Source organism: Mesocricetus auratus, unplaced genomic scaffold (genome assembly GCF_017639785.1).
Source record: "Mesocricetus auratus isolate SY011 unplaced genomic scaffold, BCM_Maur_2.0 Super-Scaffold_100006, whole genome shotgun sequence".
Lineage (NCBI taxonomy): Eukaryota > Metazoa > Chordata > Mammalia > Rodentia > Cricetidae > Mesocricetus > Mesocricetus auratus.
Genome location: NW_024429190.1, coordinates 78,594,344 through 78,621,033, shown reverse-complemented (window position 1 = coordinate 78,621,033; position 26,690 = coordinate 78,594,344). Strand labels below are relative to the sequence as shown.

The 26,690-nt window shown below is 40.2% G+C and overlaps 1 protein-coding gene across 1 annotated transcript in view; it reads left to right on the top strand.

Annotated features, from left to right (window-relative positions):
• The first annotated feature begins 6,296 nt into the window (after positions 1-6,296).
• Positions 6,297-26,690, top strand: part of LOC101844399 (ATP-binding cassette sub-family G member 3-like) — a 43,406-nt gene continuing 23,012 nt past the window's right edge. Inside the window, exons 1-5 of the mRNA XM_005076429.1 lie at positions 6,297-6,499; positions 8,558-8,617; positions 9,200-9,314; positions 9,846-9,998; positions 12,632-12,768. Coding sequence (XP_005076486.1) covers positions 6,297-6,499; positions 8,558-8,617; positions 9,200-9,314; positions 9,846-9,998; positions 12,632-12,768 — 668 coding nt within the window. The remainder of the gene's footprint in view (positions 6,500-8,557; positions 8,618-9,199; positions 9,315-9,845; positions 9,999-12,631; positions 12,769-26,690) is intronic.

Below are 26,690 nucleotides of genomic sequence, written 5' to 3'. Positions count from 1 at the left end.
CACCTGATGTATGCATCACTAGATACAAGGCAACAAACTCTCAACCCTGTCACCAGGACTTCTGCTGCCATGATCAACCCAAACTGAAGTGGTTCATTGAGCTAGCATTTGTTCACACCCGTTATGCCTGGAGTCAGCTCTGTGCTTTGAAGTAGTCTGCCCCTTGAGCCATCTCTGTTTCTTGAACTGACACAGTGCCTTGAACCAGCTGAGGATTTATTGAGCACCCTGTTCCAGTATAGCTGTCTCTGCTCAATGTATATAGACTCTGGTTTTGTCTTCCACAACTCTGCTTTAACCATTTCACCACTGTACTCTTTCTTAGTGATACTGTGTCTCATTCTGTTCAATGCCGTCTGTAATCTGAGACACAATATGGGTCATTAGGATGAGAAGGAACCAGTTTACACTTGCCAAAAGCCACAAGCCTCAGAAAAAAAAACCCAAGTGCCTGGGAAATGAAGGGCAAGAAAGTTGATGTAGCTCATGAATGTACTGATCTTCAGGAATCTGACATGTGGATGATCTAAGTGCCTGCGTGCATGTTTTTCACATGGCAGTGACTGATTCAATGAGTTTATGCCCAATACTGCTCTGCCAGGCAGGAGGAGACAGTGTCTGGTCCAATACCACTGCTGGATTTAAGGCTGACGAGAGTGACAGTTTTCTCCTGCTCACCTGTGGTCACCAGGGCAGCCTGTTTTACCTTGGACTTGCTGCCCTGGCCTCACACATGTTGAACATGCACTGACCTATACTCCCATGCCCAGGCCAGTGTTTCTCTATGAACCAGTTGTCTCCTGCTCAGGTGTTCTCCTACAGGATCCTCAGACCCTTTCATCAAGTCCTGCGGATTCCTTAGGCTCTTGTGCAGTGCTCTTTCTTTCCAACTTGGAACTTCTTTTTTCATGTGATAATTCTCACACAGAATGTATTTCATTTCAGTATCTGTCCTGTGTTTCTCATATCTCCTTCTGAATCTATCCGTGTTTAAGTAGCTGCTAATTGCATTTATTGAAATCTTCATTATGACTTTTTTAAAAATAGATTTTGTGTCTTGTGATAGGAAAGCTGTAATTCCTTTCTTCCTGTCTTTGAATGTAGCAATCAATTGTCATATTATTAATGATTTCCAATCACAGTCTGGGTTACTTGTGAACATCCTTCTATGTTTTCACTTTTGAATATTTAATCACATTTACTGAGATACCTAGAAATTTGCAATTGAAATTTTGGATAACATTTTTGAACAGGAGGGGTTTATTATTTTACAGCAATGTCTGAATAGAGCTCACTGATGTTGCAGAGGTTGGCCTTATGGTTTGGTTTGTTTGAATTCTCAAAGCCTAAGCCTTCTGGATCTCAAGGCCCATTGTTTAGAGCATGCCATTGTTCTGAGGCTCCAGGTTTGCCTGGTCACAGACGGCAATTATTTTCCTGGAATAACAGGACTTTGGGCAGATGTGTTTACCATGTTTTGCATTCCTGCCTGTCGGGGCCCACAGAGATGGCTCCCCTTCATCTTGGCCTAAGGCAGAGAGCTCAAAAGTATCCTTACTCCTCCAAGGTAACAGTCATTGGTTAGGGTCTAAGGCGTGGCTACTGTAGGATGTTTGACGTTGATCATGGATGTCTTAATTAAATTCATGGATGTCTTGTCTAAATAACAAGAGACTTGTTATGAGGTGTGGCTATTCTTGACTCTCAAGCCAGATAACGAGTTCTAAAAGCCACAAGATCACACAGTAATTATACAGCTATCATATAATTCAGATAAGTCAGAAAAATTTAGGACTGCCATGAAGGATGAAACCATTATAAGAGCTGTACTTGGCATTATAATCTTGTGAATGAGGTGGCTGTTTCTTGCTGTAGATTCTTCCTGTAGGTTAATCCTTTCTGTAACAAACTTGGTATTTATATCCCACAGTTTAGCACTATATGATCATTTACTGGGAACAAATTTCTCCCATGCACTTGGAGTTTTATTGACTAAACTCCCTAGCTATGTGTAAAGATCTGTTCTCCAATAACAAGTCCCAGTTTACTGATTACATTCCTCAGCTATGTTTGAGACCCATTTCCCTCTCTCAGGTCCTTAATCAACTCTTGATTGTAATTGCAGAGATCTACCTTCATGCAATTATCTTTAATACAATTATTTGGTCAGTGTTTAGGGCCCAGACAAAAGCATCCCATCTAAGACATCCCCAGGTATCCAAGGACATAGAATTGCTGCACACCCAAAGTTATTGGTTCATAGCTGCCTAGATGGAAATCAAAAATAAGCATACCCTGATTTTACCTCACTGGGAGACAGAGAAGCAATAATGTAAACTCACACTACAGTAAAAGACTCTCAAACTTTTTTTTATTAACTCAAGATTTTAGCTCAGAGATGTACTGTCTCATCCTGTTTCTCCTGAGAAGACAATGACAAAGCTAATCAGCCCCTTTGCTCATCCTGGAGGGGGAGGGAGGGAGTAAACTTCCAAAAGGCCTGTGCTGCCACTGAGGCTAGAGCACTGCAGGGTTCCAGGTTTTGTTTCTTGTGCAAATTAAACTTAAACCCTCTCTTTGACCTACAGCCCTAAGCAACTGATGCTAAAGGTTTCTCCTAGCAGTTGTAGTTTACTGCCCTTTGTGTAAATCTTATGTGCCTTGCTGACCCTGAGAAAGTCAAGCTTCACATTGTGTTGTAAAAAGAATTACTGTTGTAAATATGTATATATACCTGTAACCCCAAGAACTGGGGAGAGACAGAAACAGACAAAGAGAAACAGAGAACTGCAAGAGCAGCAGAGAAAAGGAAGACTAGAAGAACATGCAGAGGAGCAATTGTGTGTGAGTCAATTCCTTTTTCCCTGCGCTTTTAGTTCCTTCACTTATTTGTAGTGTCTTTTTTTGAATCCTGAGCAAAAACCCTAGAAGCTGGACTTTAAAATTTTTGATAAACGATAAATTGAGTCTAAAGTGTGGTTACCAAATGTTTGGAGAATTAAGGAAGGTTTCTTTCTTCCTTGTATCTTGATAAAGAAGTCTTTTGCCATGTTCTCCTTTTTGATTGGGGTATGTAGTGAAAGACCCCAGGCGGGGGACTTTCACGGGAGGGAGACCCGAACCCAAGGAACACCGAGACCACGAGCTTGGATGCAACAGCAAGAGGCTTTATTGATAATACACGGGTACCCGGGGCATCTCAGTCTCGGGAACTGAGAGCCCCGAGCTGGGGACTCAGGGGTTCTTTTATAGCAAAAAGCGCAGTACAGAAGCGAGAAGCCTAGTTACGGGACCCTGATTGGGTAATTTAAATGAGGCTGGGGCTCAGAACGAGGGCAATTAAGGTTTCTCTCAGAACTCAATTCTCGGCCTTGGCCCTATCTGAAGAACAAAAGGTTTCTGTGCCTGCCCAATCTTTCTGGGCTGGCTATGCAGACCATAGACACCTGTGCCCCTATCTGGACAGAGAGGCAATTAAGGTTTCTCTCAGAACTCAATTCTCGGCCTTGGCCCTATCTGAAGAACAAAAGGTTTCTGTGCCTGCCCAATCTTGCTGGGCTGGCTATGCGGACGCTATGCAGATAGCAGACACCTGTGTCCTGCCTGGACAGAGATAGTAGTGACTATTCAGCTGTAAAGACCTTGAGCTGAGCTTCTTTCTGATCAAAAAATGACTATTCGGCCGAGCTGTGGGGGAAAGGAATTTTCCATAGGCCTCAGCCACCTGTGCTGGGCCGGGGTCTTTCAGTAGGAATGTTGAAGAATACACTTGGGACATTCAATATTCACTGGAGTACCTACCAGACTCCATCCGTTGTCTCTGTCTTTATCTTTTTTCTTTTTCTTTTTTCATTTTTAAAATTTATTTTAGTGGCACTCTTATCCATCTCCCCATTCCCTGTCCCTCCCATCCTCCCCTGCTTCCCACCCACCCCCCAGCCCACCACCCACCCACTCCTCAGGGATAGTGAGGCCCTCCATGGGGGATCAGCAAAGTCTGTCATGCTCTCCTTCCCATATCTAGGCTGCAATAGCATCCCTCCATAGGGAAAGTCCTCCAAAGTCCATTTGTGATCTAGGAATAAACACTGGTTCCACTGTTAGAAGTCCCATAGACGGCCTTGGCCTCCTAGCTGGCACCCACATTCAGAGGTCTTGGTTGGGCCCAATACTGGTTCCCCAGCTTTATGACTAGGGTCTCTGTGTTCTCATTCTGCGGGTTTCTCCAGCACCGCCTTGGTATCTTTTCTCATGTCTCCTTCCTCTCCGAAACTGGATTCCAGAAGTATGGCTCAGTGTTTATCTGTGGGTGCCTGTTTCTGCTTCAGTTAGCTACTAGGAATGGTAACCAAGGTAGTCACCAATCTCAGTATAGAGGCATCAAAGGCAGCTACTCCATAACTGTCTAGATTCTTAGTTGGGGTCATCCCTCTGAATGCCTTAACATTTCCCCTGTGCCAGACCTCTCTTCTAACCTGTGCTGGCTCCCTCTATGAAAGCATCTCTTTTCTTGCCCTCCTCTATTCCTCCCCTATCTCAGTCCTCCTGTTCTCCTCCCCAAGTCCCCTTTCACCCTCTCCCTTTCCAACATCTGTCTTCTCTCCCACATGCTCCTAATTTACTCAGGGGTTCTTGTTCCCTGCCCCTTCTTCAGGGAAACATGCATTTATCTCTTGGGGTTTTCCTTGTTTCCTATCTCCTCTGGCAGTATGGATTGTAGGCTGATAATCCTTTGCTCTATGTCTAAAATCAATATATGAGTGAGTACATACCATGTTTGTCATTTTGTGATTGGGTTACCTCACTTAGGATGGTTTCTTCTAGTGGCATCCATTTGCATGCAAATTTTAAGATCCCATTGTTTTTTCCTGTTGAGTAGTACTCAGTTGTATAAATATACCACATTTTCTCTATCCACTCTTCAGTTGAGGGGCATCTAGGTTGCTCTGAGGTTCTGGCTATTACAAATAATGCTGCTGTGAACATAGTTGAACAGATGTCCTTGCTGTATGAATGTGCGTTCTTTGGGTATATGCCGAGGAGAGGAAATACTGGATCTTGAGGTAAACATATTCCTATTTTTCCCTTAACATCTTTACATGCCGTTTCTCAGTCAACATGTGCCCTCTCAATTAAGAATTTGGCAAGTTCGCTAGATCCAACTGAAGCCCCACAAAGTCCAGTTACTATACTTGGCTTTTCTGGATTTGCTCTGCACTTGGGTGGTTTGGGGCTGATGGCAGGAGGGAAGGCAGCAGCATCTGGGTTGGCTTCATTGCTGCTGTCCCTGCAGCCCTGGCTACTTTGGTTGCTGTCATCGGAGTTCTTCACACAGTTGCTGCCTACAATGTCTTCTTTAAGGTTGTTCCTGGAGAAGGCTTCTCTGAGTGGCTGCTCTCTCACAGGCAGGTGCTCACCACCCTAGATGTCAGCTATCAAAAGGAAAAACTAGCTCTGTTGAAGATGGTGTTTTAAACTGTTTCACAAGCTTAGTTCACTAAAAGTCTTACTTTAAAGCAGATATTAACATCTTGTGAAATGAGACTTTTAAATTCCATTGATAACGTTTTTCCTTGAGTTTCTTATGCTGCTTAGCTACTTACTGATGTGGTGTTCCTAGTCAGTATCATTTTAAAATCTAAGTCTTCCTAGATCTTCACCTTGCCCATTACAGCACTAATGACGTCATTGCCAGCAGTGTATCCCCTTGTCTGTCTGCAGATGCCTAATGACCAGAGGAGCAGTCTGAAGCTGGAAATAGTCAGAAATTTCTCCTGATGACTGTGCAAGTCCCACTTATTATTATGTTATACCCCATAATCACACATGCACACACACACACACACACACACACAGACATGCACAGAGAGAGAGAGGGGAGAGAGAGAGAGAGAGAAACATATGCACATCAGGACATGTGTTAATTGTGGTCATGTATTCTACCTCTGAATTTATATCATATCATAATATGCTTTTGAAGTAAGACAAATTGCCCCCTCATCTGTTCCTTCCTTTCATTATGAATTATGAATAACAACATTTATATTCTACTCATTACAGCTCCTTTGTTTCTTAGGAATTTGGTGTCTAAAGTAAGTCTATGTACTCAATTATGTCTACTTCTCATTGGGTCCTCAGGTAATCTCAGTGATATGTATTGTTCATCAGGAAGGAATCTGCCTGTGGCTGCAGTTTAATACAATCTGTAAGTGTGCTGTGCTGGGTCATAATGTTGTTTGTGTGCACCAAAATCTTACTATTACTGTTCCCTCTACAGGAAAGAATAACCTCTCAAGATGTCGTCCAACAATGATGCTGTTACAACCCCAATGATAGAAAGAAATCCCAATGGCCTTCCTGGAATGGACACCAGTGACCTGAACACATTGACTGGAGAGGCTGTGTTAAGTTTTCATAACATCAGCTATCGAGAAACAGTGCAGAGTGGCTTTCTATGTCGTAAAAGAACACATGTGACAGAAAGATTATCAAATATTAAGTATGTACGTCAACTAAAGGGAACACTGTATTCAACAACTTTTTCAACAAACTCAGACTTTATTATACGGAAGCTGTGTGTGAATGTGTGTATATAATTGTATATGTGTGCATGTTCACATATGTAGATGTATAGAAGCTATGACACATCATGGCACAAGGCTATAAGAGGACAACCTTGAGCATTGATCTTCACCTTCTATCCTGTAGCAGACAGAGTCTCTCATTGTTCACTGAGTGTATGCCAGGTTAGCAGCCTGCAAGAGTCCTGGGATTCTCCTGTCTATGTCTCCCACCTTACTTATAGGTACCCACTATTGCTCTCAACTGTATGTGAATTCTGGATGTTTAACTTAGGTCCTCACCCTCGCACAGCAAGTGCTTCACACACTGAACATTCCCCTAGCCTCATTTCTCATACATACAGATAGAGTCATGATCAGAGTGAAATTATGATATGGAGATTAAAAGAACAATATAATATATTAATGACAAAAATGGTTCTTTGAACACAAGCAATTCCTTAGACATATTATTAAAAAGCCTGATAAATTATTTTAACTCAATAAAAGTAGGGATGAAAATATAATGTCAAAGATGCCCTGTTAAAACCAAAGGATGATGATGATATACTGAAAATTTATTATCTAGAAATTTGAATATATAAAAGATTTGTGTATCGGTCTATACACATATGCACTCCCAAAATAGACTTCGGAGTTTATAACAGGCTGACTGGGATAGTTTCAACTGATGAGATGTAATTAATGAGGAAATCTAAAAGCAGAAAGTCTGAGTCCTCATATATTTGTTCAAAATTCATTAAAAGCTACAAAGGTAAAACCAACATTCCAGACATTTGTCCTATGACATAGAGAAGCCATGCTTCCAACCAAATCTATGGACAGAGCACCAAGAATTTGTCAGCGCTGTCAGCATAGACTCTTCCTCCCAACCCCAACCGTTGCCTCTGTTCTTGGGCACTGGTTGTTTCTGCTCCTCCACCTAAAACTTCCATCATTGTCTTACCAAGAGGGGAATGGGCAGGGCAAAGGATTGACCCATTGTCAGTATATGAAATAACAAATGGGAAAAAACTAAGTTTTCTATAAGAATATAATAATATGGCTTTGCAATCTGGATATTCACAACTCCGAATTAATCAATTATATTTCTTACATAACTTGCATTTTTGCTCTACCTATTTATCAGTGAAGAATGTCCTCTCCATGAGGGGTGTCACCCAATTCTAAACTGCGTATAATCTAATCTCTACTGCAGAGGGAAATTATCATTTTGTATTTGTGTATTTAGATTTTCTATTACAATTACTTGTTTTGTTTTCTTGTTTGTGGGTTAATTTTTTTCTTTCTTTTTTTTTAGTTTAGTTTGCTATTTTTCATTTGGGGTTTTGTTTTCTTTTTAGTGTTAAACTTGGAAATGCTCTCGTGTCTCTGGAGAGCTTCTTTCTAGTCTTTGGAATTCTACTTAAGATGAACTGATTTTGAATTGATTCTATATTTTAAAACAATATTATTTTTCATATCATTCTAAAAATCCAGTATTTATCCCTAGTGCCTTTTAGATTTTATCTTAATAGTAATGATACTGCCGCTGATATCCCATGACTCATTGGTTTCTTATGATGAGGTTTACCAAGTAGCAAGCAGGGCTGCATAAAGATACTGATAAACAAGCATTAGCCAGAAGCTATTATATACTTGACACATGCAGGCTGTATGTATGAGTAATGGAGACTTCATAACCACCAGCTATTTGTTTCAAGGAGCACTGAATTTAGATATACCATGTTTCAGAAAGTCATTTAAATGATAATCAAAGGATTTTGTGATATCTCAAGCATTTTCTGATCAGTCCCCACTAGCAATTGACATCTTTTGTAAATAATAGACTTCTATCAATATTTTAATTTTATGAGTTTGTACTTATTTTCTGTGTACAATTTCATTAAATTATAATAGGATATTCAGTGTAGACACTAAATGAACATACCTACTTTTAAATACAAAAATCACCCGGTTTGATTTTGTGTCTGTAGTGGGATCATGAAACCTGGCCTCAATGCCATCATGGGACCTCAGGACGGGAGCAGAACTTTGTGAGTATAACAGAAAGCAGGTACAAGCTCTTTGCATCCAGTTTCCCTGCTATAAAACCACTTCTATAGGATTTATCTAAGTACTGTGTGAGCGGATATGTGTGAGTCTGTGCCGTGTGCTGTGTATAATGTGCAGGAAGGTGTATTCTCATTTTCTGCCACCATCAGAGTCTTAGTAGGTCACTTTCCTGATGGAAAATGACAGAGTGATTGGCATTTGGTGTGTGGTCCTATTATTATTTAGTGTGGTGGAAATAGTATTAAAATTAGAAAGATGAGAGAGAAATTGCTGGGGACATAAAGCATCACCAGGTCTAACTTTCAGAAAACAGAAGCAAATTACCTGTATTAGTCCCCAAGGTCAGATAACAGGAAGGGACTGGTGTTCATGTGGATCATTTATTGCATTCATAATTCTGGTCTGTATTAGAGCACATAGTGAACAGAATGGTGTGTGTGTGTGTATGTGTGTGTTTTCACATAAATTTTTGACATGAATAATTTTTATTCTGAGTGGCTGAACAGTTACAGCTGTTACAGAAGGGAGAAAGTAAACTACACAACACATTTAACCTTCTGTAGGTTACTAAATGTCTTAGCTGGAAGGAAAGATCCACGTGGATTATCGGGAGATATTTTGATAAATGGAGAACCTCGTCCTGCTAATTTCAAATGTACGTCTGGTTATGTCCCACAAGTAAGTGTTGGTGGGTTTGTAATTTTAGATTTCCTCTGCCTCTGTATGGTTAGATGTGCAGCTTGTAGATTTGTGTGTTTCCAGTTATTATATGACACATTTATAGGCTGAACTTTCTCTACACCAGCTTTTCCTAATTATTCATTAGCCTGAGGCTGGCATTATTAAATAGGAAGATGGGGAGGGGACAGAATATAACATCTGTGGTACAGTATTGGTAATTACAACTATGATTTAATTCTATAAAGGACTGCTGTTGTCCAGCCTTGCCCTTCCTCCATTTTTCTCCACAGCTTAGATGTTTTCTGCAAATAATTGGAGGTATCAGTCATCAAAATCCCTGAGCTCTACTTCGAAGATATATGGGAGGGGGGCGAAAATGATTGCATCAGGCTCTGTGATTGAAACTAGTAACATTAGAAGACTATTTTTCAGTAGAGTATTAGATACTGTTTATATGAAGATTAGGTTACATTTGTTAGAGTAATTGTCTTCATGATAACTATGATTAAAATTACTTTTATTCTTAAGAAAGATGTGGTGATGCGCACGGTGACTGTGAGAGAGAATGTAGAGTTCTCAGCAGCTCTTCGACTTCCCATGTCTATGCCAAGAGATGAGAAAAGAAGGAGAATTAATGAGGTCCTTGAACTTCTACATCTGGATGGGAAGTCAAATGTCAAGGTAATGTGAAGAAAAATCTTGAAAGACTCAGAGCAAAAAAACAAAATCACTGTGTGGATAATATGTTTCCTATAATGTGTGTGGTCAAGGTGGCTTGCTCTCTGTGTATATGAGTGAGTGACTGGTTATATGATGATGTAAAGAGGAGATTAACCTGGGAAACCTTCTAGCAATAGTAAAGGCTGGGAATAGAGTTGATCCTGCAGGAAAAAATGTTCCTCACATGACCATTTTTGTGTCTTCCTCACATGAGCCTTCTCTTCCTTCAGCCCTAAACTCTTGACTCTTTATAGAATCTGACAGGTGCTTTCTTCTGTTTCTTGTCTCTTTCTCTGCAACACCTGCTCCTTCGTTGTTTCAGATTGTATTTCTGGACTGACATAGGACATGAGATGGAGGACTCTGGCTCTGTGTTTCACACTGCATTCATTTCCCTTCAGGGTTTTACTGGTTATCTTTAGCATTTACTTTTACTTGTTTGGTGAATGTTGTTTCCTGTATCCTTTCTCTCTGTGTTTTTATTTCATTCTGTCTGTAGTGGCTAGTTTTAACTGACAAGTCAACACAGTCTAGAATCTCATGGAATCGCTTAGAAGAGTCTCTGCAAGGAATTGTAGTCAGGTTGCCTTGAGGGCATTTCTGTATGTGATTGTCTTGATTAAGTTAAGAGATGTGAAAAGACCCAGCACATCATTCTTTGGGTATGAGTCCTGGGTGGCATGAGGATGGAGAAAGTGAGTTGAGCACTGACAGACATGCATGCATTCATCCTCTGTACTCTTGACTGGATGTAACCAGCTCCATCAGCTTCCTGCCTTGTCTTCCTGGCAATGCTGGACTATACCTTTGAACTGTGAAGAGATAAATCCCCTCACTCCTTGTTTCTGTTTTGTAAGATCATTTTATCTTAGCAAGTAGATGGAAGCCTAGGATATACTTTTGCCCTCACTCTCTGCTTCTTTTGTCAACATTTATTGTCATTTCCTGTGTTAGGTGTTAATGATACAGATTGGCAAGAGCGACAACTAATGGACCTGGTGACTCCTATGAGGATTTGTGCAGAATCAGGAGGGATAATAGACAAGTGGTAAACCTCACATCTAACTAGTTTCTTACTGACATTTTTATGAGAATATCATGCAATCCTGTATTCCTGAATACTAATTTTTTCTTAACTTTTAAAAAACAAGGACATTTGTTTATCTTAACACGTTCATTCTTAGCTATCAAGATGAACAAATTCTTGATATCCATAGCCCTATCAAGGCTATAACCATTCACATTCCCCAAATGTTCTTATTATTATGTTTTGGTAGAATCTGATAAGTATTTGTCATAATCTTAGAGATTATAATATCAAGATTGATTCCTTCTTCTTGTGTCCCATTGAGAAGATTATATGCAGATGTCTGCTGAGCAGACAGGGGAGGTACAGGTGAAAATGGTCTCTCCAGACTAGGACTCTCATGGATATATTTAAAAGGAGTCCTTAATTGGTCTAGATATTAAACTGCCAGAGACAGATATAGAGGGAAATGCTGAGATATCAGAGAGAAAGAGCAAGCCACAGCACACCTTACCTCCTAAGTGTCTCCACAGAGAAGAGAGCGATTTCCTGTTTGTTCCTGCTTATATACCATTACTGCCCAGCTATGTCACTTCCTGCCTGTCTGTTCAGACCTCCAAACCTCTATGGTTAGCTAGTGACAAACTTCATTCTGACCTACATACAGGCTTTATTTGTGAAAGAAAGACATCACCACAAATTAACTTCTGTGCTGGCTGCACCTTAGAGGCAGTAAGGAACAGGAAAATACTCGCTTGACTCCCATGATACCTCTCCACAGTCATTTATGAGATGTTTGTCTTGTTGGGAAGAATAATAAAAAAGCTGACTTTTACCACTTTTTCCTTTTTCACAAGTGAAGGAATTTTGTGTGCTTTGCCTCTGTCTATTAATGTTGGTTTATATTTATAAGATAAATAAGATACTTTCTTTTCTATGTTTAAGAATAAGTAGTCATTGTCCTAAATTACTTATTGGTTTTTAATGGACAACATATAAAAGTATTTACTAACTTTATGGAAAATTTTCAATATAACTTTTAAATAATAACTTTCAAAAAATGTCTGTGTGTGTGTGTGTCCTTGCTCAGCTTCAGGAATGCTTCTCTCTCTCTCTCTCTCTCTCTCTCCCTCTCTCTCTCTCTCTCTCTCTCTCTCTCTCTCTCTCTGTGTGTGTGTGTGTGTGTGTGTGTGTGTGTGTGTGTTGGGAGGGTTGTAAATGTCTATTAATTATGAGAGATACTTCATCTTCTGATGTCCTGTCATCCTCATTCCTTAGACAGTGATTCCCTTTGCCAATCTGGGACTTTGATAAATTCATTGCCCTCGAATATGTGACTTGATAAAGAATAAACAGTAATTGTCACAGACTTCATGTAAACTCTAACCTAAGTCTCTTTCTACTCCCTTGGAAAAAAAGGAACGTCCTCCTTCTTCTCCCAGATGCCCACAGTCTGCTCCTCAGGATACTGATATAACAAAACCTTTTATTGCTGGGACCAGCTAGTTCACCAAATGACATTGACTGTGGTTGTCCTTGTTGATAATGATGGTTGTTGGTGTTTTAGCCTAGAACTAAGGAGCTTAGGAAGAGGACCAGTATAGCAATGGAGCTGGTCACTGAGCATCCCATTTTGTTTCTGGATGACCCAACCACTGGCTTAGACATGATAGCTGCTATTGATGTCATCTCAGTCCTGAGAAGGTAAGTGCCAAAAGAACATTAGTTTTGTTCACTCAATACCTGGGCACTTACACAGAATTTCTTTCCTCATTTATTAGAGGGAAACTTCCATTATCAAGGAATACACATTGAGAACAAGGAGAGAAAAGCATAGGGAAAAATGGGAGTTGTGAAGGTGGAGCACTGCTTTAAACAGCGTGTCCCCATGACACCCAAGCATGTGATATGTGAGCTGGGGGTGAGTGGGTGAGAGCTTAACAGAGTTCTGGATGGAGGGAAAACTCATTGGTTCTGAGGCAAAGCAGTTTGGTGGGTCTGGAACATTAACAAGACCAAGTTGACTGGAACCCAGTGACCTAAAGGGGAAGGAAAGTTCCTAATGTACTGCCAATGATACCACAGACTGAGTGACTTGATAGAAGTTAAATTTCTTACAGTTCTGGATTGGGGAGTCAGGCATTAAGGTATCGAAAGGATGTGTCTGCTGCAGCCTTGGTCACTGAGTTGTAAATGGTGTCTCTTACCTCTTCGTGTGTTTATGCCCTGGTCTCTTAAATGGACACCAGTTACATTAGGACATACTAGTAATCTCATGTAAATTTTATTACCTTTTTAAAGAGTCTGTCTTCATTACAGCCACATTCTAAGTTCTTAGTTGTGAGGTCTGCCACAAATGAGTCTCTGGAAGGACACAATTCAGTCCTCCACATTCCCAATTGCAGTGAGCACCATTGGGTGGGTTGGGTATAGATTGCCTAGACCACCTGAGTCACTGTAAGGACTAAGGATTTCCATGGTGGGAATTTGGGAAGGCTTCTGAGTTTAGATCAGAGCAATGCATCATGGAGAAGGATATACAGTTGCACCATGGGATGTGAAAATGTCAGCAGGAGTCTGAGGTGTGGGGTTCTTTCAATTGAAAATGGTGGGTTCTGGGTACTTTCAAAGGGCTGGAGTGATAGCTCAGCCATTAAAGGCTAGGATCACAACCAAATATAGAATAAAAAGAATCATCTCTGGGATTAACCCTGGTTTCCTAAGGTCTGAGCCCTGAACCTAGGGAAGGATGAAGGAAAAGAAATGGCATTTCCTTCTCTCAAGAAAGAAGACTGTGGCTGAAACAGTTATAGAACTAAGTGTAAAGATTAAATTTTTTTCATTTTAAAATATAATAAGAGTTCCAAACTGACTGAAGAACCCCAAGAACCATATAAAGTCTAACCCATTCCCATGACCTATGCTCCTGGCAGTGAAACTACTATGCTATCTGTCTTTCTTTTCTTCCCCCTGTACTTTGGTTCTGACATCATTGTCCATCGCCTTAAACACTCCTGCCTGTACCTCCATTGATGGGAGAAGTCCTTCTGTGTATATGATTGTCTTATTGGTTGTAAATAGAGCACTGTTGGCCAATAGGGAAGCAATATAGGTGGGACTTGGAGTCAAGGAGGATTCTGGGAAATGTAGTCAAGTGTTGCCATGTGATACAGAGGAAGAAAGGAATCATTAGGCTGGAATCCTCATTAAGATTAGTCCATATAGTGCCGGGTGGTGGTGGCGCACACCTTTAATCCCAACACTCAGGAGGCAGAGGCAAGCGGATCTCTGTGAATTCGAGGCCGGGCTGGACCGATAGCCTCCAAAACAATACAGAGAAACCCTTTTTTCGTGAAAATCAAAAAAAAAAAAGATTAGTTCATATAAAAATACATAGATTAGTAGTTATGGGTTAATACTTAAGACAGAACTAGCCAATAAGAAGTCCTGGACATTGTCCCACAGCATTGTTACAAATAGAGTCTGTGTGTATTATTTGGGGTTGACGCAGCTCTGGGACCAGCCTGATTGGAAGAATGCTCATTACACTCCACAGTCAAGATCTCTCCATCATTGTATTTTCCCAGTGAGGAAGTCATCAACTGGGGCCTTGCACCTTCAAGTCTGTAAACTCCCCATGTGTCACCACTTGCCCTGTCTGTTGCTGTCTGATTCAGGATACTCTAAGATCAAGTTCTTGTTCATTTTCCAGTATGGAACACTTCTCCTGATCTCTGTTTCTCATTCCATGGCTAGTCTTAATGCATTGCCTGGAGTAATCTTACCTGTGGTTTCTCCTAGTGTTCTGTGAGCAGACTCAGGCCCTGACATGCTGTGTTGTCCTTGGTCCCCAACACCTGGAAGAGCACCCTCCATGATAGGAATATTTTCAAAATTTTCATACATTTAGTGTGTGTGTGTGTGTGTGTGTGTGTATGTTTATAGCATGCCTTTAGAGGTCAGAAGAAAACTTCAGAGACTTGCTTTTCTGCTTCCACACAGTAGGTTCCAGGGACTGAAATCAGGTCTTTAGACTTGGCAGTAAGTTCCTTTACCCACTGGGCTACCTAATTTCCCTGGCTTGAATCTTGATCTTTTAATCATGCTGACAGTTGTTGGATTATATGATATGAAATTGAAGATTTTCCTTTTGTGGCTTATTAATATTCTCTCAGTGAAAACAGTTCGGTATTGTGCCATTATTCTCCTGCTCTCTATCTCTAACAACCAGTTGTCACATGACTTAGTAACTCCTGTTCTTGTGTTAATTACTTCAAAAGCTGACATGAAATTCTGTGTGAAAATGTTTCTCTTATTAGTTCCTATTTTGTACAATGGTCTCTAATACTATTCTTCTTTATTCTAAGTATTAAGTCAACCCCAGTTTGGCTAAAGGAAGCCCCTTAACTTTGAGGTTTATTATGTTTTTAATAAAATTCGCACAATATATTTCAATCTTATTTTTTCCTTGGAGATGGTTTCATATAATTAACATGACAATGTTTAAATTAAATCTTTGACAAGAGCTGGTGAGATAGATTAACAGTTAATACTACTGGCAGCCTTTCCAGAGGACTCAGGTTCATTTTAAGTATCCACATTGTGACTCATAAACATCTTATGCAGTCTTCTTGCATCCACATGCCTCAGGGACTAATGATATACAGACATTCATTCAAACAAAACACACTGTACAATAAATAAATATTTTTTAAAGAAATTGTTGACAGGATATATATTTTTAAAACAACATTTTACTTTCATGAAAAAAATCTTCAGTTTTTGTAGGTTTCTGTAGGTATGATTCTGTAACTGTGATTCTGTGGGTGTGATCCTGTATGTGTGATCCCATTGATGTGAATCTGACACTGCCAAGGATTCCAAACTAAACTCTGTGGGAGGAGATACTGAGGACACAGACCTCAGTGAGTTCTACACCTTACTTTGAAGAAGGCTCTTGCCATGTCTGCTCTCTGCTCTGAACCTTTGCAAGCTCTCTCCTAACATCCACCTAATGTTCCAGCTTCTGACAGAAGGGCTTTTCCTGCACCTAAGCTGCTCTTCCGACAATCTCTTCCTATATTAATGTTGCATCTCTTATTTCTCTCTCCCTCCGTCCTTTTAGTATCTACATCTCCCTTCTTCCCTGTCTCCCTTCTCCCCACTTTCTCCCTTTCTCAAACACATTCAGGCACAAACAGTTCTTGCTGTGTAGCAGTGAGATCTCATAGTTTGTTGGATAGACATTTTAGTTCACACTGTGTACAAATGGTTCTTTCTCTTCTTAGCACTCTGCTTTACCTTTAATTGGTGTTACCAGTCTATTTTGCTTACAAGAAATCCTTGTCTGTTTCTGCCCCACCTGCATCAATATCACAGTACCTGGCCTGATTGTCTTGGAGGCAGTCTGTCTTTGCACACCCTGACACTTCATAGTGTTTGCTTCTGAGATGCTTTTCTTGAGGTTTCATTTGTTTTTCATAAGCCCAGACTGATCTCAGTTTCTTGCCTCTGACTGCTAAATCCTGGCATTCAAGGTGTGGCCTACATTTCAGTTTCTCATTCTCTTTTCCTTTTCTCCCTCCCTTGTTCCCTCTTCTCTCCTTTCTTTCCTTCTCTTCTTACTTGCTCCTTTCCTCCCTCCTAAATCCTCTCTTTCTTTCATTCTTTCTGTTTGTCTTTTTGAAACAGGGCACTGTTATCCTTCATGGAAGAACTTTGGAAAGGCCCAGTGTCCTCATGTTCTTGCTCACATAGCAGATGGTGGATTTCAGTTCTTCCTTACCTTGATCTGGCTGAGAAGTGGTGTAGACCTTACTTTATTTAGTAGTAACTTTGCATTTCAGCTTTAGGAAACACTGGAGGATTTAGAGACTCAAGACTGAATTTTGTGACTCATGCTTTTCGTCTGCCTGGTTTGTTCAGAGTCATATTTAATGATGACATACTTTTTAGTGATCCATGCTATCAGTTTCATCTTAGTGAAATATGAGTATATTTATGGATTATTCTCTTAACTCTAAACACAGATTTAAGTATTTTCTGTCTATCACTATTTTTATAATAATTTTTCATTCAACTTTTTACATGTGTTACTCCCAGATCCCTCTCCATCCCCTTCTCCCCCTCCCCTGCAAACCTCCCAACCCCCCACTTTACCCCCTCTGCTCCCCAGGGAGGGTAAGGCCTTCCATGGGGGATTTTCAAAGTCTGTTATATCATCCCAGTCAGGGCCTAGGCCCTCCCCCATGTGTACAGGCTGAAAGAGCCTCCCTCCATGTGAAAAGGACTCCTAATGTCCATTTGTGTGTCAGGGATAAACACTGATCTACTATCCAAGGCCCCATAGATTGTTGAGGCCTCCTCTCTGAAACCCAGGTTAAAGGGGGTCTGAATCAGACCTCTCAGTCATCATTCTGGGGTTCATGCATTACCCCAGTTTAGGTCAGCTGCCTCTGTGGGCTTTGCTAGCTGGGTCTTGATTCCTACTCCTCATTGCAGCTGGGTTCTAGGAGCTCAGTTTGATTTTTAGCTGTGGGTGTCTAACTCTGCTTCTGTCAGTCACTGTATGAAGGGTTCTAGGATGGCATATAAGGGAGTCATCAATCTCATTATCAGGGGAGGGCATTTAAAATAGCCTTAATGCTAGTTGCTGTCATTCTTGCAGATCTCTGAAAATCTCATTAGTTCCAGATCTTTCTTCGAACCTATAATGGCCCCCTCTATTATGGTATCTCTCATCCTGTTCTCCTCTATTCTTACCCTGACTCAACCTTCCTGCTCCCCCATGTCCTCCTCTCCACTCCTCTCCTCCCAAGCTCCCAGTCTCATCAGGAGATCTTGTCTCATTCCCCTACTCCAGGTTACCATGCATATTTCTCTTAGGGTTCTCCCTGTTTCCCAGACTCTCTGGCAGTGGGATTGTAGGCTGGCACTCCCCTGATCCATGTCTAAAATCCATATATGAGTGAGTGCACACCATGTTTGTCTTTTTGTGACTGGGTTACCTCACTCAAGATGGTTTCTTCCAGTGCCATCCATTTGCCTGCAAATTTCAAGATTCTATTTTTTTCACTGAGTAGTATTCCATTGTGTAGATGTACCATATTTTCTTTATTCACTCTTCAGTTGAGGGGCATCTAGGTTGCTTCCGGGTTCTGGCTATTACAGCAGATCTTCTTATTCTATGAATGTGCATATCTTGGGTACATGCTTAAGAGTGGAATTGCTGGGTCTTGTGGTAGCCTGATTTCCATTTTCCTGAGGTGTCTCCATACTGATCTCCAAGTTGGCACTCCCACCAGCAGTGAAGGAGTGTTCCCCTTTCTCCACATCCTCTCCAGCATAAACTGTCAATAGTGTTTTTGATTTTAGCCATTCGGACAGGAGTGAGATGGTATCTCAGAGTTGTTTTGATTTGCATTTCCCAGATGGCTAAGGATGTTGAACATTTTCTCAAGTGTCTCTCAGCCATTTTAGATTTCTCTGTTGAAAATTCTCTATTTAGTTCTGTACCCCACTTTTCAGTTGGGTCCTTTGTGTTTTGGAGACTTGCTTCTTGAGTTCTTTGTAAATTTTGGAGATCAACCCTCTGTCAGATGTGAGGTTGGAGAATATCTTTTCCAATTCTGTGGGCTGTCGTTTTGTCTTTTTGACTGTGTTCTTTGCCTTGCAAAAGCTTCTCACTTTTAGGAGGTCCTATTTTTTAATTGTTGATCTCACTGTCTGTGCTACTGGTATGATGTTCAGGAAGCTGTCTCCTGTACCAATTCTTTCAAGGGTACTTCCCAATGTCTCTTCTAAGAAGTTCAGTGTGACTGCATTTATTTTGAGGTCCTTGATCCATTTGGACTTAAGTTTTGTGCATGGTAATAGGTATGGATCTATCTGCAGTCTTTTATGTGCCAGTGTGCAGTTATGCCAGCACCATTTGTTGAAGATGCTTTCTTTTTCCATTGTATAGTTTTAGCTCCTTTGTCAAAGGTCAAGTGTTCAAAGGTGTGATCAGGGTCTTCAATTCAATTCCATTGATCTACCTGTCTATTTTTGAGCCAATACCAAACTGTTTTCAGGACTATAGCTCTAGAGTAGAGCTTGAAGACAGGGATAGTAATTCCTCTGGAAGTTCCTTTATTGTGCAGGGTTGATTTGGCTATCCTGGATCTTTGGTTTTTCCATACAAAGTTGAGGATTATTCTTTCAAGGTCTGTGAAGAATTGTGCTGGGATTTTGATAGGGATTGCATTGAATCTGTAGATTGCTTTTGTTAAGATTGCCATTTTTACTATGTTGATCCTACCTATCCAAGAGGATAGGAGATCTTTCCATTTTCTGGCATTTTATTTAATTTCTTTCTTTGAAGACTCAAAGTTCTTGTCATACAGGTCTTTCACCTGTTTGGTTAGAGTTACCCCAAGGTATTTTATGTTGTTTGTGGCAATTGTAAAGGGTGATGTTTCTCTCATTTGTTTCTTGGCCCCTTTATTGTCTGCATATAGAAGGACTACCGATTTTTTTGAGTTCATTTTGTATCCTGCCACCTTGCTGAAGGTGTTTATCAGCTGTATGTGCTGGTAGAATTCTTTGGATCACTTACATAGACTATCATATCATCTGCAAATAGTGAAAGTTTTACTTCTTCCTTTCCAATTTTTATCCCCGTGATCTCGTTTTTTCTTTTTCTTTTTTTTTTGTCTTATTGATCTAGCAAGAACTTCAAGCGCAATATTGAACAGACATGGAGACAGTGGATACCCTTATTTTGTTCCTGATTTTAGCAAAATTGCCTTGAGTTTCTTTCCATTTATCTTGATGTTGACTTTCGATTTACTGTATATTGCTTTTATTATGTTTAGGTATGTTCCTGTTATTCCTGATCTCTCCAAGACCTTTATCATGAAGGGGTGTTGGATTTTGTCAAAGGCTTTTTCAGCATCTAGTAAGATGATCATGTGGTTTTGCTTTTTCAGTTTGTTTATATGGTGGATTACATTGATAGATTTTCATATGTTGAACCACCTCTGCATCCCTGGGATGAAGCCTACTTGATCATGGTGTATGATTTTTCTGATGTGTTCTTAGATTCGATTTGCCAGTATTTTATTGAGTGTTTTTGCATCAATGTTCATGAGGGAGACTGGTCTGTAGTTTCCTATCTTAGTTGTGTCTTTGTGTGGTTTGGGTACTAAGGTAATTGTAGCCTCGTAAAAGAGATTGGCAGTGATCCTTCTGCTTCTATTGTGTGGAACAATTTGAAGAGTATTGGTATTAGCTCTTCTTTAAATTTCTGATATAATTCTGCACTGAATCCATCTGGCCCTGGACTTTTTTTTGGCTGAGAGACTTTTTATGGCTGCTTCTATTACTTTAGGGGTTATAGATCTATTTAAATTATTTATCTGTTCTTTATTTAATCTTGGTAAGTGATATCTATCCGGAAAATCGTCCATTTCCTTTAAATTTTCCAATTTTGTGAAGTACAGGTATTCAAAGTATGACCTGATGATTCTCTGGATTTCCCCAGAGTCTGTTGTTAAGTCCTCCTTTTCATTTCTGATTTTGTTAATTAGCATGTTCTCTCTATCTTTTTGTTAGGTTGGATAAAGGTTTGTCTATCTTGTTGATTATCTCTAAGAACCAACTCCTTGTTTCATTGATTCTTTGTATTGTTTTCTTTGTTTCTACTTTATTTCAGCTCTCAATTTGATTATTTCCTGGTGTCTATTCCTGGGTGAGCTTCCTTCTTTTTGTTCTAGAGCTTTCAAGTTTTCTGTTAATTCTCTAGTGTGACTATTCTCCAGTTTCTTCACGTGGGCTCTTAGTGCTATGAACTTTCCTCTTAGAACTGCTTTCAGAGTGTCCCATAGGTTTAGGTATGTAGTGGTTTCATTTTCATTGAATTCTAGGAAGTGTATGATTTCTTTCTTTATTTCTTCCTTTACCCAGGAGTGATGCAATTGAGCATTGTTCAATTTCCATGAGTTTGTGGGGTTTCTGCAATTTGTGTTGATGTTGAATTCTAATTTTAAGCCATGGTGGTCCAATTAGATACAAACGGTTATTCCAATTTTTTGTATCTGTTGAGGTTTGCTCTATTGCCAAGTAATTGGTCAATTTTAGAGAAGGTTTCATGTGGTGCCAAGAAGAAGGTATGTTCTTTTGTGCTTGGATGAAATATTCTTTTTTTTTTTAATCATTTTTTATTTTAATTTTAAATAGCTTGTTTCACATGTCAATCCCAGTTCCCTCTCCCTCCCCTCCTCCCGCACTCCCCTTCCACCCTCCCTCCCACCCTATTGCCAAATCCCTCCACATAGGGGATGTCTAGAGTCTATCATTTCACTCTTGGTAGGGTCAAGGCACTCCCCTAAGAGTCCAGGCTGAGAGAGCATCTCTCTTTGTGCCATAGGCACATGAAGACAGATTGTATACCAGGGATAGACACTGATCCACAGCTCAGAGCCCCATAGGTTGCCCAGGCCTTCTCACTGACACTCACATTTGGGGGTCCAGATCAGTCCCATTCTGGCCTCCCCACTGTCGGTCTGGGGTCCAAGAGCACTCCCCTGTTCAGATCAGCCGTCTCTGCTGGTTTTGCCAGCCCATTCCTTGCCAATTTGCTCATCACTCCTCTCTCTCTGTCACTGGGTTCCTTGGGTTCAGTTCAGTGCTTAGTTGTGTGTTTGCCTCTGCTTCCATCAGTCCCAGGATGAAGGCTCCCGGATAGTTATAGACATCAAGTTCATTATCAGGAATGGGCATTCGAGGTGGTCCTTCCACTATTGCTTAGCTTGCCAATTGATGTTATACCTTTAGATCACTCGAGGTCACTCTGGTGCCTGATCTGTCTTCGATCCTATGATTCCCTCTTCCCCCTATTTTACCCCCACCCCCTCAACTTCCTGTTCCCCCATGACCAACTCCCTTCCTCTTTACCCCCTCTACTCTTCCCAGGTCCCACTACCCCCCTCGCCCTGTTCCCCATCCATTCAGAGGATCTTGTCTCCATCCTCTTCTCTTGGGTACTATGCATATATGCATATCTTTTAGGTTCTTTCCTGTTTCCCAGACTCTCTATCTGTGGAAGTGCAGACTGGCACTATCCTGATCCATATTTAAAATCCATATATGAGTGAGTACATACCATGTTTGTCTTTTTGCGACTGGGTTACCTCACTCAGGATGGTTTCTTCCAGTGCTATCCATTTCCCTGCGAATTTCAAGATTCCATTGTTTTTTTCTGCTGAGTAATACTCCATTGTGTAAATGTACCACATTTTCTCTATCCACTCTTCAGTTGAGGGGCATCTAGGTTGCTTCCAGGTTCTGGCTATTACAAACAATGCTGCTATGAACATAGTGGAGCAGATGCCCTTGTTGTATGAACCTGCCTCATTTGGATAAATGCCTAAGAGTGGAATTGCTGGGTCTAGTGGTAGATTAATTCCCATTTTCCTGAGGAATCTCCATACTGATTTCCAAAGAGGCTGTATGAGTCGGCATTCCCACCAGCAATGGAGGAGTGATCCTCTCTCTCCACATCCTCTCCAGCATAAATTGTCTTCGGTGTTTTTGATTCTAGCCATTCTGACAGGAGTAAGATGGTATCTCAGAGTTGTTTTGATTTGCATTTCCCTGATGGCTAAGGATGTTGAGCACTTTCTTAAGTGTCTCTTGGCCATTTTAGCCTCCTCTACTGAGAATTCTCTATTTAGCTCTGTACCCCACCTTTCAAGTGGATCCTTTGGTGTTTTGGAGACTTGTTTCTTGAGTTCTTTGTAAATTTTGGAGATTAGCCCTCTGTCAGATGTAGGGTTAGTGAATATCTTTTCCCATTCTGTGGCCTGCCTTTTTGTCTTTTTGATTGTGTCCTTTGCCTTACAAAAGCTTTTTAGTTTCAGAAGGTCCCATTTGTTAATTGTTGATCTCAGTGCCTGTGCCACTGGTGTTATGTTTAGGAAGTGGTCTCCTGTACCAACTCGTTGAAGAGTATCTCCCACTTTCTCTTCTAAAAGTTTCAGTGTGGCTGGATGTATGTTGAGATCTTTGATCCATTTGGACTTAAGTTTTGTACAAGGCGATAAACATGGATCTATCTGCAGTCTTCTGCATACCATTACCCAGTTATGCCAGCACCATTTGTTGAAGATGCTTTCTTTTTTCCACTGTACAGTTTTAGCTTCTTTGTCAAAAATCAGGTGTTCATAGGTGTGTGGGTTAAAATTAGGGCTTTCGATTCGGTTCCATTGGTCTACCTGCCTATTTTTGTGCCAATACCAAGCTGTTTTCAGGACTATAGCTCTATAATAGAGCTTGAAATCAGGTATGGTGATGCCTCCTGAAGTTCCTTTATTGTATAGGGATGTTTTGGCTATCCTGGGCCTTTTGTTTTTCCATATAAAGTTGATTAATGATCTTTCCAGGTCCTTGAAGAATTGTGATGGAATTTTGATAGGGATTGCATTGAATCTATAGACTGCTTTTGGCAAGATTGCCATTTTTATTATGTTGATCCTACCAATCCAAGAGCATGGGAGATCTTTCCATTTTCTGGTATCTTCTTTGATTTCTTTCTTCAAAGACACAAAGTTCTTGATATACAGGTCTTTCACTTCCTTGGTTAACATTATCCCCAGATATTTGATGCTGTTTTTGGCTATTGTAAAAGGTGATGTTTCTCTGATTTCTTTCTCAGTCACTTCATCATCTGTATATAATAGGGCCACTGATTTTTTTGAGTTTACCTTGTATCCTGCCACTTTGCTGAAGCTGTTTATCAGCTCTAGGAGTAACCTTGCGGAGTTTTTTGGGTCACATATGTAAACTATCATATCATCTGCAAATAATGAAAGCTTGACTTCTTCTTTTCCTATTTGTATCCCCTTTATCTCCTTTTGTTGTCTTATTGCTGTAGCTAGAACTTCAAGTACAATATTGAAGAGATATGGAGAGAGTGGACAGCCTTGTCTTGTTCCTGATTTTAGAGGAATTGCTTTGAGTTTCTCTCCATTTAGTTTGATGTTAGCTGTTGGTTTACTGTATATTGCTTTTATTATGTTCAGGTACGTTCCTGTTATCCCTGATCTCTCTAGGACCTTTATCATGAAGGGGTGCTGGATTTTGTCAAAGGCTTTTTCAGCATCTAGTGAGATAATCATGTGGTTTTTCTTTCGCAGATTGTTAATATGGTGGATTACATTGATAGATTTTCTAATGTTGAACCATCCCTGCATTCCTGGAATGAAGCCTACTTGATCATGGTGGATGATTTTTCTGATGTGTTCTTGAATCCGGTTTGCAAGTATTTTATTGAGTATTTTTGCATCAATGTTCATGAGGGAAATTGGTCTATAGTTCTCTTTCTTAGTTGTGTCTTTGTGTGGCTTGGGTATCAAGGTAATTGTAGCCTCGTAGAAAGAGTTTGGCAGTGAGCCTCCTGCTTCTATAGTGTGGAATACTTTGACGAGTATTGGAATGAGCTCTTCTTTGAATTTCTGGTAGAATTCTGCACTGAAGCCATCTGGGCCTGGGCTTTTTTTGTTTGGGAGACTTTTGATGACTGCTTCTATTTCATTAGGGGTTATAGGTCTGTTTAGATTATTTATCTGTTCTTGATTTAGTTTTGGCAAGTGATATCTATCCAGGAAATTGTCCATTTCCTTTAAATTTTCAAATTTTGTGGAGTACAGATTTTCAAAGTATGCCCTGATGATTCTCTTGATTTCCTCAGAGTCCGTTGTTATGTCCCCTTTCTCATCCCTGATTTTGTTAATTAGCATGTTCTCTCTCTGTCTTTTGGTTAGTTTGGACAGAGGTTTGTCTATTTTGTTGATTTTCTCAAAGAACCAACTCTTTGTTTCATTGATTCTTCTCAATGTTTTCCTGGTTTCTACTTGATTGATTTCAGCCCTCAATTTGATTATTTCCTGGCGTCTGCTCCTCCTGGGGAGTTTGCTTCTTTTTGTTCTAGAACATTCAGCTGTGCTATTAATTCTCTAGTATGACTGTTCTCCAGTTTTTTCATGTGGGCACTTAGTGCTATAAACTTTCCTCTCAGCACTGCTTTCAAAGTGTCCCATAAGTTTGTGTATGTTGTGTCTTCATTCTCATTGAAATCGAGGAAGTCTTTAATTTCTTTTTTTATTTGTTCCTTTACCCAGGGATGGTGCAATTGTGCATTGTTCAATCTCCATGAGTTTGTAGGGTTTCTGCGATTTGTGTTATTGTTGAATTCTAATGTTAATGCATGGTGGTCTGATAAGATGCAGGGGGTTATTCCAATTTTTTTGTATCTGTGGAGATTTGCTATGTTTCCTATTATGTGGTCAATTTTAGAGAAGGTTCCATGTGGTGCCGAGAAGAAGGTATATCCCTTTGTATTTGGGTGGAATGTTCTATAGATGTCTGTTAAACCCAGTTGGGTCATAACTTCTATTAATTCTTTTGTTTCTTTGTTAAGTTTCTGTCTGGAGGTCCTATCTAGCGGTGAGAGCGGAGTGTTGAAGTCTCCTACTATTAGTGTGTGAGATTTTATGTGCATTTTGAGCTTTAGTAATGTTTCTTTCACGAATGTAGGTGCCTTTGTATTTGGGGCGTAGATATTTAAAATCGAGACTTCGTCTTGATGTATTTTTCCTTTGATGAATATGAAGTGCCCTTCTTCATCTCTTTTGATTGATTTTAATTTGAAGTCTAATTTGTTAGATATTAGGATTGCTACGCCCGCTTGTTTCTTGGGGCCGTTTGATTGGAAGATCTTTTCCCAGCCCTTTACTCTGAGATAACGTCTGTCTTTGGTGTTGAGATGTGTTTCTTGTATGCAGCAGAAGGAAGGGTTCTGTCTTCGTATCCATTCTGCTAGTCTGTGTCTTTTTATAGGTAAGTTGAGGCCATTGACATTGAGGGATATTAATGACCATTGATTGGTGATCCTTGTTTGCGCTTGATTTATTGTTAGTGAAGTTATTTTGTGTAGTTTCTCCTCCCTTTTTCTTTTAGTGTTTTGTAAAGTATGATTCTATATTGCCTGTGTCTTTGTGAATGTAGTTATCTTCCTTGGCTCTAGGTTTTCCTTCTAGCATTTTCTGTAGAGCTGGATTCATGGATACGTATTGTTTAAATCTGGCTTTGTCATGGAATATTTTGTTTTCTCCATCTATGGTAATTGAGAGCTTTGCTGGATATAGTAGTCTGGGCTGGCATCCTTGTTCCCTTAGCGTTTGTAGGACATCTGACCAGGATCTTCTGGCTTTCATCGTTTCCATTGAGAAGTCAGGTGTAATTCGGATAGGTCTGCCTTTGTATGTTACTTGGCCTTTTCCTTTAGCTGCTCTTAATATTTTCTCTTTGCTCTGTAGGTTTGATGTTTTGATTATTATATGGCGAGGTGACTTCTTCTTCTGGTCAAGCCTATTTGGTGTTCTGTAAGATTCTTGTACTTTCATAGGCATATCTTTCTTTAGGTTAGGGAAGTTTTCTTCTATGATTTTGTTGAATATGTTTTCTGTACCTTTAAGTTGAAGTTCTTCACCTTCTTCTATACCTATTATTCTCAGGTTTGGCTTCTTCACGGTGTCCCATATTTCCTGGATATTTTGTGTTAAGGATTTGTTGGTTTTGAGATTTTC